The sequence below is a fragment of the Lepus europaeus genome, chromosome 23 (genome assembly GCF_033115175.1).
Source record: "Lepus europaeus isolate LE1 chromosome 23, mLepTim1.pri, whole genome shotgun sequence".
NCBI classification, from domain to species: domain Eukaryota; kingdom Metazoa; phylum Chordata; class Mammalia; order Lagomorpha; family Leporidae; genus Lepus; species Lepus europaeus.
Window position 1 is genome coordinate 951,714 of NC_084849.1, and position 15,482 is coordinate 967,195.

The following is a 15,482-nucleotide window of genomic DNA, read 5'->3' on the forward strand; positions in this document are numbered from 1 at the left end:
TGGCAAAATCCCTTGGCTGCCTTACACTGAGTTTATTTTTTTTAGATTTATTTTATTTCAAAGAATTACAGAGAGAGGCAGAGGGCTTCCATCCACTGGTTCACTCCCCAAATGACCCCAACGGCCAGAGCTGAGCTGATCTGAAGCCAGGAGCCAGGAGCTTCTTCCAGGCCTCTCACACAGCTGCAGGGGCCCAAGCACTCAGGCCATCTTCTACTGCTTTTCCAGGCCACAGCAGAGAGCTGGATCGGAATTGGAGTATATGAGATGCCAGTCCTGCAGGCCGGGGCTTTAACCCACTGCACCACAGCGCTGGCTCCTACACTGAGTTTAATCACTAGCTGGCTCTCTGCTGTGGCCAGGGAGTGCAGTGGAGGATGGCCCAAGTGCTTGGGCCCTGCACCCCATGGGAGACCAGGAGAAGCACCTGGCTCCTGCCATCGGATCAGTGCGGTGTGCTGGCTGCAGCGTGCCAGCTGCGGTGGCCACTGGAGGGTGAACCAATGGCAAAGGAAGACCTTTCTCTCTGTCTCTCTCTCTCTCACTGTTCACTCTGCCTGTCAAAAAAAAAAAAAAAAAAGGAACATCATGTGGGGCTGGCACTGTAGTGTAGCAGGTAAAGCCGCTGCCTGCAGTGCCGGCATCCCTTATGGGCGCCGGGTCAAGTCCTGGCTGCTCCACTTCCAATCCAGCTCTCTGCTGTGGCCTAGGAAAGCAGTGGAAGATGGCCCAAGTCCTTGGGTCCTTGCACCCATGTGGGAGACCTGGAGGAAGCTCCTGGCTTCAAATCAGCATAGCTCCGGCCACTGCGGTCAACTGGGGAGTGAACCAGCGGATGGAAGACCCCCCCCCCCCGCCTCTCCTTCTCTCTTTGTGTTACTCTTTCATATAAAATAAATCTTTTTTTTTTTTTTTTTAAAATCACGGTCACCCCTACTATACATATTTTAAAGGCACAGTCAACATATAAATATGAATGTGTTACAAAGGCTACCTGAAAGAGGGAAGTATCTTTAAGATCCAAAAAGAGTGGGGAAGCCTGCTGTTTAAGAAAGCTGGCTAGGGGCCGGCGCTGTGGCACAGGGGGTTAAGCCTCCACCTGTAGTGCTGGCATCCCATATGGGCACCAGTTTGAGACCCGACTGCTCTACTTCTGATCCAACTCTCTGCTATGGCCTGGGAAAGCAGTAGAGGGTGGCCCAAGTGCTTGGGCCCCTGCACCTGCAGGGCAGACCCGGAAGAAGCTCCTGGCTTCGGACTGGTGCAGCTCCAGCTGTTGTGGGCAACTGGGGAGTGAACCAGCGGATGGAAGACCTCTCCTTCTCTGTGTAACTCTTTCAAATAAATAAATAAATAAATCTTTGAAAAAAGAAAAAAAAGCTGACGAGTCCCAAGAAGGGGGCTCACGCCACTCTCCTCGTTCAGAATTTCATGAACACGGCTTCCATCTCCGAAGAAGGGACTCTGGTGGACGACATCTACAGACAGGAAACCCGCATCGCTGTGAGCCCTCCCAGCTTTTGAAAATGTCAGAACGCAGAGCCCAGAATCTCAATACTGTGATGCCCACAGCCCCAGATGAACAACAGACTGAGTCACAGCTCACACGAGGCGCAGCAGGAAATATGGGAAAGTACTCCCAAACCCATGCAGCCGCACAGTAGTGGAACACGTCGGCCCCCCATCAGTAATCCTAAATTCTGCGTGGAAAGTCACAGAGGCTGCCACAACACGCCTGGAGAAACACTGCAAGACAGTGGAGCGCAGGCCTGTGCCAAGTGCCCTTCCTAACGGGAAGAAAAGGGCCACCGCACCATGGGAACGCCAGGAGGGCTCCACTCCGTGAAGGTGGGAGCTCAACCATGCTGAAAACAAGGCTCTGAGAGGGACGGTAGCTGATAAACCTCATGCTGTGGCCTAGACCCAGAGTGGGCCACTGGGCTGCATCAAGGCCTAGCCACACCTCTACACCTCAGTGTCTTTCATCTGGAGAATGGAAAGCTGTACCTACTTCCCAGAGTTCATCTGAGTACTAAGTGAAAAACACGACTCAAGAATCCTGGTACACAGCAGGTGCTCAGTAAGTGCTTATTATGCTAGTAGTACCCTAACAGGCCAAGACGTCACATGTGACAGCAATGACATACCGCACCCCTTCCCCTTTTCCTTTCTATCCACGAAACGTTTCCAATCCCAGCTGCATCTGTCAGGGAACAGACGGTTCCTGATGCTCAGAAAGCCACTGTGCCACCTCCAGCATTTCAGCAGAGGCAAGACAGGTGGCCAGCGACAGACTCTCCGCTTCCCACCTTGCCTGGTCAGCAGGTGCCAAAGTCTCCAACACGGTGCACACGGTCAGAGATGAAGGGCACAGCAGACGGTTCTGACAGCACAGAACCTGGGACGGAGGGAGCTGCTCTGGCTCCAAAAGCACACACGTGATCAGGACTGATCCACATGTGGGAACTCACGAAGCAAACAGAGGGTGTCCAGGCTGCCGCCAAACTGACACCTGACTGGACACACTCACACTACGCTGGACAAGATGTGGGGCTACATGTTTGGTGAAAAAATTGGAACTTCTCAGGGAACTGAGAACTGTATTCATAGAACCACCGTCAACAGCTAAAATAAAGCTGTCAGTTCGCCTGCTGGCTCATGTCTAGAGACCCAGTGACACAGATGGGAGAAGCACATGAAGTGTCATCAGGGGCCAGCCAGACACTGAGGGGAAGTAAGCACAGCCTCTGTGTTCTAATTTCATTGGGTGTAACCTGAAAGTTTAGTTTACAAACCAAGAATGCCCTACATCTCCTGCCTTCAACAGCCACACCAGCCTTCCTTGGTCAGTGGCCACACAACTCTGCTCACAGAGGCCACAGTAGTCCCTTTATCCCAGCCTGGACATCCCAGAGTTCAGCGCCAACACTGAGCTTCTGATGCAAGCACTTCTGCCTTCTGCCTTCTGCCCAGCACAGACGACTTACATAATGGAATACCGCCAGAGGAATCTCAGTGGATGTGAAGACTCAACACCGGCACTGACGTAAGGAAGGGAAAGATGCGGACCAGACCTGACCCTGGCCTCAACGACAGCCCCCATGTGGGCAGAGCAACTCCGCCAAGAGAGCCCACTCTACCCACAGTGCAGTCACTACACACGGAGGCTGGCCTGGCTCTCCAACAGGTGACAGACGTGTGCGGTTCTGCTGGACAATTCATCAGCCAGAGGGGTTGACACTGACATCAAACACCTTGACAGGAATTCTCCAGGATTGTGCTTCTACCAACAATTCTAAAAACCATCTGCAGGGCTGGCATGTGGCACAGGAGATTCGGCCACCACCTGCACTGCCAGCATCCCATATGGGAGATGGTTCAAGTCCCAGCTGCTCCATTGCTGATCCAGTTCCCTGCTAACGTGCCTGGGGAAGCAGCAGCAGGTGTTCCAAGTCTCCTGGCTTCTGCCTGACCTAGACTCCCATTGTGGCCATTTGGGAAGCGAAACAGGGATGTGAGATCTCTCTCCATAACTGCCTTTCAAATACATCAATAAAATTTAAGAAATATAAGTAAAATTTTGGGGCCGGTGCTGTGGTGCAGCGGGTTAATGCCCTGGCCTGAAGCACCGGCATCTCATATGGGCGCCGGTTCAAGTCCCAGCTGCTCCTCTTCCTCTCTGCTATGGCCTGGGATAGCAGTAGAAGATGGCCCAAGTACTTGGTCCCCTGCACCCACGTAGGAGACCCAGAAGAAGCTCCTGGCTTTGTATCAGTGCAGCTCCAGCTGTTGCGGCCACCTGGGGAGTGAGCCAGCGGATGGAAGACCTCTCTCTTTCTCTACCTCTCTCTGTAACTCTTTCAAATAAATAAATCTTAAAAAAAAAAAAAAAAAGAAAAGTATAAAATTCCGTATAGTCAATGTTAAATACAAATTTTTTACCATCAGCTAATGGAGCAACTGTGATTTTTCTCAGCTTAATCTCAGTGGGTCTCTCACACAGAACAAATGGCCTATTTCAGAACAAATAAGTAAGAAAGGTATTAACGCTTGCAGCTTTGTCACTTGCAATCCAGCCAGGAGAATGTCAAGGAGAAAACTTCAGGGCAGGCGTAAACACTTGGGCATCCCTGCCATCAGGAGCACCCCTAGTACAGACAGAAGAACCCCCTGAAGCACAGGCAGCCGAGGTGGCACCTAGGGATGACCATGGTCCCTGGTTCCTCCTGCCACAGATTAGCCCAGCTCTTGACTTTCCCGGCCTCTGTCTCTTCAGTTAGCTGGAGGGGAAAGTGGCAGCAGTTCCCGAAATTCAACATACAGAGTGGCTTAGCACAGAGCCCAGAGTACAAAAACTCCTCGATAAACCATCAGAAAACAGAAGAAGAAAAAGCTGCCTGTTATAAATCAGCCCTAATGGAACACGGAACCGAAGCAGTGGGTGGAGAGGGAGAGTGGCTGAGCTGGAGACAGCAAACGCCTGCGGGATCCAGGACAGCACGCCTAGTGGGCAGCACAGCCCGGAAGCATGACAGGAAATCACATACCAACTGTGAAGTGCCCACAGACACCACACCAGAAAGCGACATGCCCCGCATGGCTGGTGCCCATTTCCCAGGAGCCTGACTTCTCTCCAGAGGGTCCAAGCTGGGGACCCAACTCTGTGAGCCCTGAGACCCAATCCAAAGTCATTATGCTGTAATCCATCCACTTTTCTCCCACAGACCCTCATGACACAGCGTGGAAGCATCACACACTTAAGCAGTGGCTGCTATTGTCATCACGTGTGCACACAAGCACACGTAATGAACAGTGACAACAGGAGTCATGCTTGGGAGAGGAAGACACCTACCAGCTCCACGTCAGATGGGACATTCAATCCTAAAGGGGCAACGAAAGGTTCTTCATTTTCCTCCAAATTTTCTGCCTCATTTTTTTCTGTAAACAAATAAAACACAAAACTTCAAAAACGGAGTCAGGAGCTGGAGTGTGCACACAGGGATGCTGAGGTGAGAGGTGGAGGGCAAGGAATGCAGTGCCACAGGGGCTGGACATGACCTTCCCTCGCGTCTTACACAGACGTTCCCCAGGGAATACCAGTGTCACTACGGCATGAAAGTAGCCATCAGCTCACACAAACGGAAATCACAGTAAGACACCACTTCACAGCGAGCACATCTTTTTTTTTAAAGATTTTATTTATTTGAAAGGCAGAGCGGCAGAGGGAGGGGGGGAGAGGGGGAAGATAGAGAGTCAGTCTTCCACCTGCTGGTTCACTCTCCAAATAGCCACAATGGCTGGAGCTGAGCCGATCCGAAGCCAGAAGCTTCTTCTAAGTCCCCTATGTGGGTGCGGGAGCCTAAGCACTTGGGCCATCACCCACTGCTTTCCCAGGCACATTAGCAGTGGGTTAAGCCGATGCCTGTAATGCCAGCAACCCACATGGGCACTGGCAGGAGTCCTGGGCACTCCACTCCCAAACCAACTCCCTGCTAATGCACTGTAACTCCGTGTCTTTCAAATAAAAATAAATCGTTTTAAGAAACGGAAAACAAAGGCAGGAGCTTCGCTTAGCATTCAGAAGCATCCCTTCCCCAGCCCCCACACCACTGCCATCAGAGTGCTTGGGTTCCTTTCCTGGCTCTTGTTCCTGCTCCAGCTTCCTGCTAATGCAGACGCTGGGAGGCTAAAATTCAAACACACACACTTCAGTGCAATGACCAGGGCAGGTGTCCATCCACAGCGAGCAACTGCCAAGGTGGGAGCAGTGAGCAGCATCCTAGTTTCTCACATTCCCCGTTTCCTGTCACAAAACTCCCTCAGAGCAGGTGGAATAGCAGAGGGAGTGTGCTGACAAGGGCCAGGCCACGTCGGCACTGGGACTCAGGGCGAGGGCCCCACTCTTGTCTCCTCAGTGGTTCCAGGCTGTGTGAGTTCAGGGACACAATCGGCGTGAATGCCTCGAACAAAACCCTAGACACTGGGCACTGAGTTTCTCAGAGAACGCTTTCTCTTCATTTCCCAGCCTCTTTTATGAACGTTCACATTAAAATGATGTTGCTAAGACCTCACCCAACAACTTCTATGGATTCCTGATAGCATCAGGCATAAGACAAGGTAATCAATATCCAAACAACTGACTCTCACCATCAAAGTGTAAAACAGGAGGGCACATCTGTCAAGGTTTCTCCACCCTAAAAAACTACCTCTCTTTCATTAACATTCAGATGTATTCTTTTCTACTTCTGTTTATTTTATTTTTAAATATTTATTTATTTGAAAGTCAGAGTTACATAGAGAGGAGAGGCAGAGAGAGAGAGAGAGAGGTGTCTTCCGTCCGATGGTTCACTCCCTAATTGGCCACAACAGCCAGAGCTATGCTGATCTGAAGCCCGGAGCCAGGAGCTTCTTCCAGGTCTCCCGTGCGGGTGCAGGGACCCAAGGACTTGGCCATCTTCTACTGCTTTCTCAGGCCACAGCAGAGAGCTGGATCAGAAGTGGAACAGCTGGGTCTCGAGCTGGCACCCATATGGGATGCTGGCACTGCAGGTGGCAGCTTAACCTGCTGCGCCACAGCGTTGTCCCCCTCCCCCCTTTTAAGATTTATGTATTTATTTGAAAGTCAGAGTTACACAGAGAGAAGCAGGGAAGGGGAAGGGGAGGGGGGAGGGGCAGGCTGTTTGTTTAGTTAACAAAATGTCCAGGCTGTATAAAGCCAGCAAAATCACCTGGTTTGGCCTTGCCAGGGCACTCACAGGCAGGACTCAAAGGTCAATACATCTACAGCAGGCTACTTTTAAAGCTGGTAATTCTGGGGGCCGGCGCTGTGGCGTAGCAGGTAAAGCCGCCGCCTGTAGTGCCAGCATCCTGGCTGCTCCACTTCTAATCCAGCTCTCTGCTATGGCCTTGGAAAGCAGTAGAAGATGGCCCAAGTCCTTGGGCACCTGCACCTGCGTGGGAGACCCAGAAAAAGCCCCTGGCTCCTGGCTCCAGATTGGCACAGCTCCAGCCGTTGTGGTCAACTGGGGAGTGAACCAGCAGATGGAAGACCTCTCTCTCTCTCTCTCTGACTCTCCTTCTCTCTCTGTATAACTCTTTCAAATAAATATATAAATCCTTAAAAAAAAAAAAAAGCTGGTAATTCTGTAAGGCCCCCAAATTATGTCATAAACATCCAAATGGCCCGAGGCAGGAAAAAAGGCTCCACATCCCCGTGCTGTATAGCTATATTTTGCAACTTTCTGAATCCCAAGGCACCTAAATACATTTCAAAAATTACCAATTTAGCAATAGTGAGATGTAATGAAAACATAGTGAAAAACTAAAAAGCTAGCATTGTAAGATTCATTTTAAGATTTCAACATCTTAGACCTTTAAAAAACAGACTCTTACAGAAATACACGCTAAACCTTCACCAGAACAGAGAAGCCTCAGGAAAAAGCAACCATCGGCAAAGCTCTCCCACCAGACCACACTCTTCTCATAAAGCCAACGGGGAATCGGAGGCAGGGTTTACTGCGAAAACATGGCGCTACTGCCTGATGCCATTCAGTACACTACAAACTCCACTGAGCAAGAGCCACTTCTGCTTCTGCTCACGGGCCCCTGTTCTTGTCTAAGAATGACATGTAGGGGCCAGCACTGTGGCACAGCAGGCTAAGCTGCTGTCTGCGGCACCAGCATCTCATACAGGAGCATCTGTGCAAGTACTGGCTACCCAGCTTCCAATCCAGTTCCCTGCTAATGCACCTGAGAAAACATTTCTTTTTAACCACTTCAACGGGGGGAGGAGGGTGGGTAGAACATGACATTAAACTGGGCTGTTAACAATACTGGAAAGCAAACTATTCTATAAACCTCTGTGCATGCACGTGGTATTTTATTTCTATTAATGCAAGTTAAACATAAAATATCAAGACAGAAGTTTCATATGGGCCCACTTCACATTAACAAAAAGTCATAAGCATATAAGAGAAAGTTCTGAGAACATAATTACAGAAAGAGTAATATTATAAAATAAGAAAGAGAACATAAAGAGGAAACCACTAACACTTACGAGATAAACTAAGTCACACTGAAGTTATAAACATTCAGTAATTACAAAAAAGTTTAGTGTCATTGAGACCACCGACGACACTGGGACAATGACCCACCACTGAGAACAGGGGCTGACAAAGCCTTTCTGTAAGATGCCGAGAGTAAATAGTCCAGTTTAGGGCTTGGATGGTTCCTGGAGAATCCATAGAACCCTGCAGAGTCCAAAAACCTCAACACCACCATGAAACAAACAGGCTGGTAGTTATGGGTAGCTGATCCCTCATCTAGAAGGTTAGGAAAGTAACAGAATGGCTTTTTCTCAAGACTGCCACTAGAATCTTTTTTTTGGGGAACAAGTATATATTTCAGTTCTTCATTGGTGAGACAGTGATAGTATGCATTCCTTTCTTTCTGTTCGTGGTTCAGAGATGAGACAGCAAAATCTGAACTATCCAGAAACCCAGAAGGGTAACTTACTCTGAATAAACAAATGAACGTTCACTTGTCAGACCTGCAAGAATATTTCCAGTGTATCACCTCTGAGGGATGGTGAAGTTCCTTAACTAGCCTTTAATTCAACATAGTCAGTTATACTAGCAAAGTATCTGGAAAGTTCGTAAAACCCACAAACGAACATGGAGGACTACAGAAGGGCCCAAAGCAGGCCTGCACATGCGCGACTCCCAAGACCCTGCCCGCGTGTAAGCACGGCGAGAGCCTTGTAGGGCTGTGTGTGGAGGGGCAGAGAGCCTTGTAGGGCTGTAGTGTGGAGGGGCAGAGAGCCTTGTAGGGCTGTAGTGTGGAGGGGCAGAGAGCCTCCTGCTTCCCATTAAACGGCTGCAATCACTTCACACTCACTAACGAGATTTGCTGCCTAAGAAGACAGCAAATAATCCCCAAATCACAGATTCAGTCGGCTGTAAAGTTCAATCTGTAGAACATGACTCTAGCTTACTACTCTACATATCTGGGTTTCTAATTTAAAGTTAGAAGTGATCCAGCCTTAATGTTTCAGCTGTCTCGTTGTTCCTGATGACTGGTGATGGCTCACTGGGCAATGCTATGACATGGTGCTCTAGGGGCTTATAGAAGGAACTGGAGACATCTGTTCCAGTCTAACAGGAGCCCAGAATTCTGGCTGTACCATTTTTTATAGCCAAAGTTCCCAGCAAAGCATCAATTAAAAACATTTTATACAGGTATCATTTTAAAATACTGTGATTAAGTATATGCCCTACGTCCTGTCAAAGACCACCAGGAAATCCTGTGCTGTCTCCTCTTGGAGACAGCAGCCCCTGGATAGCCATCACTTCAGTGGAGGGATGTGTACAGCCAGGCTGGGATGAGGGAAAGGTGACATTAACGGAGCCTAATTAATGCCTATTTTTGAGGGCTGGCGCTGTGGCAATGCAGGATAAGCCGCTGCCTGCAGCACCAGCCTTCTAGATGTGTACCAGACTGAGTTCTGGCTGCTCCACTTCCAATCCAGCTCCCTGATAATGGCCTGGGAGAGCAGTGGAGAGCGGTCCAAAGGCTTGGGCCCCTGCACTCTTGTGAAAGACCTGGAAGAAGCTCCCGGTTTCAGCCTGGCCCAGCCCCGGTTCTTGTGGCCATGTGGGGAGTGAACCAGCGGATGGAAGATGTCTCTCTCTCTCTGTCTCTCCCTCCCTCTCTGTAACTCTTTCAAATAAATAAAATAAACCTTAAAAAGAAAAGCCCATCATTTCAATGCTAGAATGAACCATAGTACACTAGCAATCCTGAATCAAGGAAACCTAGATTGGTGACCTCCTGCTCTCTGCAGCAAAGAGGCAATACAAACAGCAAGGCACCTGGGAACCAGTGCAGACATCGCAAGTCCGACTCACTTTCCATCTCCAGGACGATTTACTTTCTAGTTCCTGGCTATGCTTGAACAAAACAAAGAACGCCACTAAGCGTCTGTATGCGTATCAAGCCTGGAGAGGCTTGCTAAGGGGTGGACGTAGCCTCCTGCCACAAGCCCACCCAGGCAGCGCCTGCCCTCACCTCTCTGTCGGGAAGGCTCTTCCTCCTCCGTCGGCTCTGACGGGTCATAATAGTCGCTGCCGTAAGTGAACCCCACAGCGTTGTAGCTGCCGTCCTCGGCTAATGCTTCACTCAACCGTTTGTATTCTTCCTCTTGAATAAAAATGAGAGTTTTATTAACAAAATGGAAATTAACTGAGAAAAATTGACATATTTCTAAAGTTGTAGCTACCAGTAAAGCGTACAACACACTTTCTCAACCTCTTTGAGGCGAAAATGAGTTTTAAAAGTCACACTTTACATCTATCAATATGTACTTTTGCCAGTACATGTTTACCCACAGACAGAAGAATACAGGCCTTTGTGGAAAATTTCTTCCTGCTGAGAAAATTTTGGGATTAAGAACTGTATTAAAGATTGTTAAGGCAAAGACAAGAACATCATTTTTTAATTCATACAATACTGTTAAAGAAGAACAGTTAAAAGAGGTTTTTTTTTTTTGTTTTTGTTTTTTTTTTTTTTCAAATCCCAGTCTGCCCTCAAAAGCTGGGAAAATTCTCTGTGGCTCTCTATATAAACTATCCTGAGGTCCTCTCAGAACGCAAAGACTCCTGCTTTTCCAATCCACTGGGTACTGTCAAGATAACATCAGAAAGAGTGAGTATAAAAATGAATGGGAGTAAATTTTTAAATACTTAAAAAATTGTAAAAGTTGGTTGCTTAAGTAAGTTTTTCTTGAGCAGTACCTTGCCTCGCCTCCTCCTCAAGCAAGTCCGTATGCAAGGCTAAATACCTCTCTTCATCACACAGGGCCTCTACTCGTGCCTCCTCTTCGGACAGCTGGTAGTCTCTGTTCCACGTGGCGTACTCAGCGTCGTACTCAGACAGGTCGTGCAGGTGGCCACGCCCATCGTATCTGTAATGTGAACACGCTGGTCAGTGGACAGAAACCAACGTCCAGGGCGCTGTGTGTGCCTGACATCTCACACGTATACTTACCAAGTAAAACAAAGAAATGAAAATATTAAAGCAAATACAAGAAAATTCTCAAATATATTTTTAACTCAGCTAGTTATATCTCACCTACTTTTAAACTCAAGTTATCTTAACAAAGTACAAATTCCTCTCTACAGTATGGTAAGAATTTTAATTAAAGGCAAACAATGCTTTAATAGCATAAGTGGTGTTGGTGTCCACCTCACTGGTAGTTCTTACCGCTTTTATGGTTTGGGCAACCATGGAATGCCCTTTCACAAATCTTTTTTTCTGTAAAGTTAAATATCATAGCTTACATTCACACAAACCGAATACATAAATACCTATCCGTAAGAACCAAACGGTCGAAATTTCCTCGCTTCTTTCTGCTAGTCCCGAACTCTCAGGAGAAATCTTCACCAAAGAAACTTGCGTCCATTGGAGGTAAAATCTTGGCTAGGCTCGCCCCTAGCCACTTGGCTGAGGAAATAAGTGCTGGGTTACGTGATAGAGAGACACACATACATAGGAACAGTGACATATACGTGCAGTTTAAGGAGGTTCACCGGAGCAGCACAACCATCACAGGTGCAGGATCAGTACTCCTTCCACACTTTGTACTCCCAGGGAACCACACACGGGGACATGTCCATGTTTCTCTAGCACAGACCGACAGGCAGTGTGGTCCAATTGGGAATAAAAGAGCTTTTCCGCTCTGCTTCTAAAGTGAGACTCAGCGAAGATGCCCGAGCCTGCAGCTACCACACCAGAGTTTTCCTCGAACACTCAGACTCGGCGTTGCAAAAACAAATGTAGGGCAACAGGCAAAAGTCGCTTACTTTCTTAATGCCGACTTTTGTAATGGGGATCAAAATTATTACTGTGGGAAAAAAAGGCCCAACATTCCAAGGTAGCCAAGTTACTGCATTTTATTAAGTTTCAGAATTAGTTTTACTTTGACGTAAACCTCCTTAACTTACAATTGTAGGTTACCATGTACAACCACTGCACATGTACATGTGTGGCGTTTGCTCCCCGCCAGGCTTGGAAGCCCTAACTCAGACCACATACAGCATACGAGGAAAGCTGGAGAAAGAGCTCAGACTTCCATGGTAACTATCACAAGCAACATCTCCGAGAGGCTCGTCCGGCGGGAGCCCGGCTCCAGGGCAGTGCAGACCTGGCCGCCCCCTCCCAGTCCTCGCGGTCTACCCCTAACTCCACACGGGCAGGACGGGACGGCAGCGGGCCTAGGCGGGCATCAGCGCGTCCACGGTGCCCAGCTCAGAGGGCTTCCCTACAGTCACGTTCCAGGGCTCTGCAGGGTCCAGCTTTAAGGTCTCAACGCCGGCTTCCTCCACGCGCAGCTACTCCGCAGTCTAACGCTGGGTCACCAGTGGGTAGCCTCGCAGTCCGCGACCGGAAGGAGTGTCGCCAAACCGCCCCCCGCCCGCCCCGCAGAAAACAAGGCCCAGGGAGGAGAGGGGGTGCACACTGGCGGTGGGGGGAGCAAACACCCTGCCTCATGTCATGTCACCCTCTTCGGATGAGCCCCCCGGTCTCGGGCCCCTGCCCGTCGCCGCCAACGGGCCTCCAGGGTGATTACCTAAAGCAGCTCTGGCGCGGACAGCGAAACCTGCCCTAAGGACGCTTTCTGTGGGAGCAAGGCCAGCTGCCCGCACCTCAGCCCGACCAGCCGGCGGGGAGCGCGCGGCGGGGGCAGAGGCGGCCGCAGCCTCGGGCAGGTTTCGCCATCCCAGCCCGCAGGCACCAGGGCCCCGGGCGCGGGAGGGAGGCCCCGGGTCCCCGCCGGCTCCGCGGCACCCATGTCCATCGCACGGACTCGAGCGGGAGGGGTGGGGGGAGGGGAGGCCCGCGGGCCGGGGAGAAACCGACCTGTCGATGAGGATCTTGTGGTCCCCCATCCACGGGATGAGGTGCTGTCCCTGCTCCTGGGCCAGCGCCCGCTCGTCGTCCCGGAACAGCTTGCAGGCATAGCCGAAAACCAGCAGCTCCACTCGGCTGCTCGCGCCACCGGCACCGCCAGGCCCGGCCTCCTCCTTGGCGCCCCCTTTCCTCTCGGGCTTGGCACGGCCCCCGCCCGCGCCGTACATGACAGCGTCCCCGGCGCCCCGGCCGGTCCCCTCCGCGCCGCGCGACGCCCCCGACGGCTCCGCTGGCCGCCCTCTCAGTCAAGAGCTCCGCATCCCGGCCCCAACCTCAACACCGCCGCCATAGCGGGACACAAAATGGAGGCCGCGCAACTTCCGGCGGGAAGGCCCGCACTTCCGGCGCGCGGGTCCGGCAGATTCGCCACGGCTCGGGGGGGGCCGCCCCGGCCGCCGGAGAAGGTGTTCGCCTGGTTTTCGCCTTCGGACGGCCCGCCACGGTGGGGGCTGCCGCGAGCGGGGGGCGCGCATTTTTAAATTCCGTGTTGGCTGCGGTCGTAGGGGCGTGACGAAAGTGCTGCGCGGGCGCGCGTCCGGCCGCTCCCCGCGCGCTCCTGGGGCCGCCGCCGCTGCTGCCCGGGCCCCCTTTCCGCTCGGGCACCGAGAGCGTCTTCTCCCGCGGCCCGCTCAGCTCGGGAGGCGGCCAGGGCGCTCTCCCGGGCTCTTTTAGCTCAGTCTTTTCGGGTCAGCAGGCCCAGGGGGCGGAGTGCGCAGGCCGCTGCTTAGGGGTCGGATCGCTTCCTGGGCGCCGGGTCCTGGAGGGCCCCGCCCTGCCGCCCTCAGCCTCTGAGACCCCCTTGTCCCGTGAAATGGGGGCTCTGGCTGCAGCCCGCACGTTCCCAGGTCGCGGAGCTCCGCGGTCTTAAGGGTTCGTCTTGAGGTTTTTCCTAGGAGCCCCAGGCCCCGGGCGCGATGGGACCGCCCGGAGGCCCCAGGCCGAGCCGGGCCCACATTTCCCACTGGACTGGATGTCGCTGACCGCCCACCGGAGGGCTAGGCGCCCTGCAGACCAACCGTAACCGCATCTCAACCCCAGCTGCTTGCCCAAATAAACACCTGTGTCAATGCCTGTCGGTCATGGGCTGGCTGCCCGCGGGCAAGAGGACACAGGCTTTGGGCTTCTAGGACGGTTCTGCTTGGAAGGTTGACATGAGGTCACGTGTGCTGCTGGACACGGAATCCTTACACGCGTGTGTTGAATGACTTGATGGACAGGTTTCTGGGCTGTTGAGGGAATGGCTCAGGCTCCCGGCACGGTGTCCTCAGCCCTGTTGTGACACGTCCGGCACCTGGGCGATGCTCCAGAGCTGGGAGCCAGGTCCACCTCTATTCTTTGTAGATGACCAGGCTTTGCGTATTCCGCTACAACAGCAGGAAACTGGGGCTTTGGAAAATTGAACAAGCAGGTCCCACCAAATGGCCTTCTCTCTGTAACACTGCCTTTCAAATGAATACAAAAATTAAAAAAAAAAAAATTAGGAATCCGTGTTGGACCATGGGACCTCACTTGGGTTCAGTCAACCCAGTTTGTGCACCTACAGCCTGCTGGGTGCTAGAGTGACTCCCGGAAGGCAGTAGAGTTCATGATGAGAGGAAGCTGGAGTTGGTCATCTGGTGTCCCCAGAAACCCCCAAGGCTCTGGTTAACGAGAATTGAGAATGTCATGCTATCAGCTGGGAATTCGACGTAATGACAAACCATGCAACCACTACAGTAGGACAGGCCAAGAGCCTCCACTTGTGGCCTGGCAAATGGGCTGTTCTCTCAGTGACGAAGAAGAGGGACATGGGTATTCGTCAGGCTCCGCTCTGCCGCCAGCCACATGTGGGAAACAGGTACACACAGGCCTCACACACAGGGGCGTGAAACCTGTCTGCACTCGGCTTACCCAGCGCTTTCCCCAACTGGCGCCACCGGGGCTGCTCATGAACCAGTGCCGAGGCCCAGGGGGAGTGGCACAGGGCAGGGGAGGCCACCCCAGGGCCAGGGGGATGGTGCCTGCTGGTGCTGGAGAGTCGGCAGTCAGCAGCGCTGAAGTCTGGGCGGCCCTATGCAGGAGCAGAGGAGGGGCTTCTCCCTCCGCCCACCCGTCAGTGCCCAGCAGGGGGGCCTCGCCACTCAGTCCTCAAGGGGCAGAGCTGGAAATGAGAGTTTTTGGGAGGCTCCCGGACGCCAGGTGGTGGTGAGGCCAAGTCTGCCCGCCATCCGGCCACCAGCCGAGTGCTTGGCTTGGTGAAGGGCGTTTTGCGTCTCAAGCCTCCACCCGGCATCCTTGTGTTTCCGTGAGTCTGCGACGCCTCTGCCAGGGAGGAAGCGTGACAGGCACAGAAGCCTCATTGGCGTTAGCCCGTCCCCCGGGGCTTATCTTTAAAATCCAGCAACAGCAGCATGGAGTAAGCAGCGCTATTTCCATTCCTGTCCCTCTGGGCCGCTTCACCACTTCTAGCCCTTCTGTTTCTGAAACCCAGCTCGGGGCGTGAAGGCTCGTGCACTCCCTGCGGGCTCCCGCCCCTG

General features: G+C 52.0%; 1 protein-coding gene across 3 annotated transcripts in view; it reads right to left on the bottom strand.

The window, feature by feature from the left end:
- The window catches only part of SFSWAP (splicing factor SWAP), a 75,976-nt gene extending 62,735 nt beyond the window's left edge, over positions 1–13,241 (bottom strand). For 2 of the 3 annotated variants that reach the window (XM_062182738.1, XM_062182737.1), the window contains exons 1-4: positions 12,916–13,241; positions 10,791–10,960; positions 10,066–10,197; positions 4,853–4,938 (exon numbers count right to left, since the gene is read on the bottom strand). In XM_062182738.1, the coding sequence (XP_062038722.1) occupies positions 4,853–4,938; positions 10,066–10,197; positions 10,791–10,960; positions 12,916–13,133 (606 nt within the window). In that variant the 5' untranslated portion in view covers positions 13,134–13,241. Of the gene's footprint in view, positions 1–4,852; positions 4,939–10,065; positions 10,198–10,790; positions 12,739–12,915 lie in introns of those variants that run through there. The other variant, XM_062182739.1, reaches the window with a different exon arrangement.
- Positions 13,242–15,482: the final 2,241 nt, after the last annotated feature.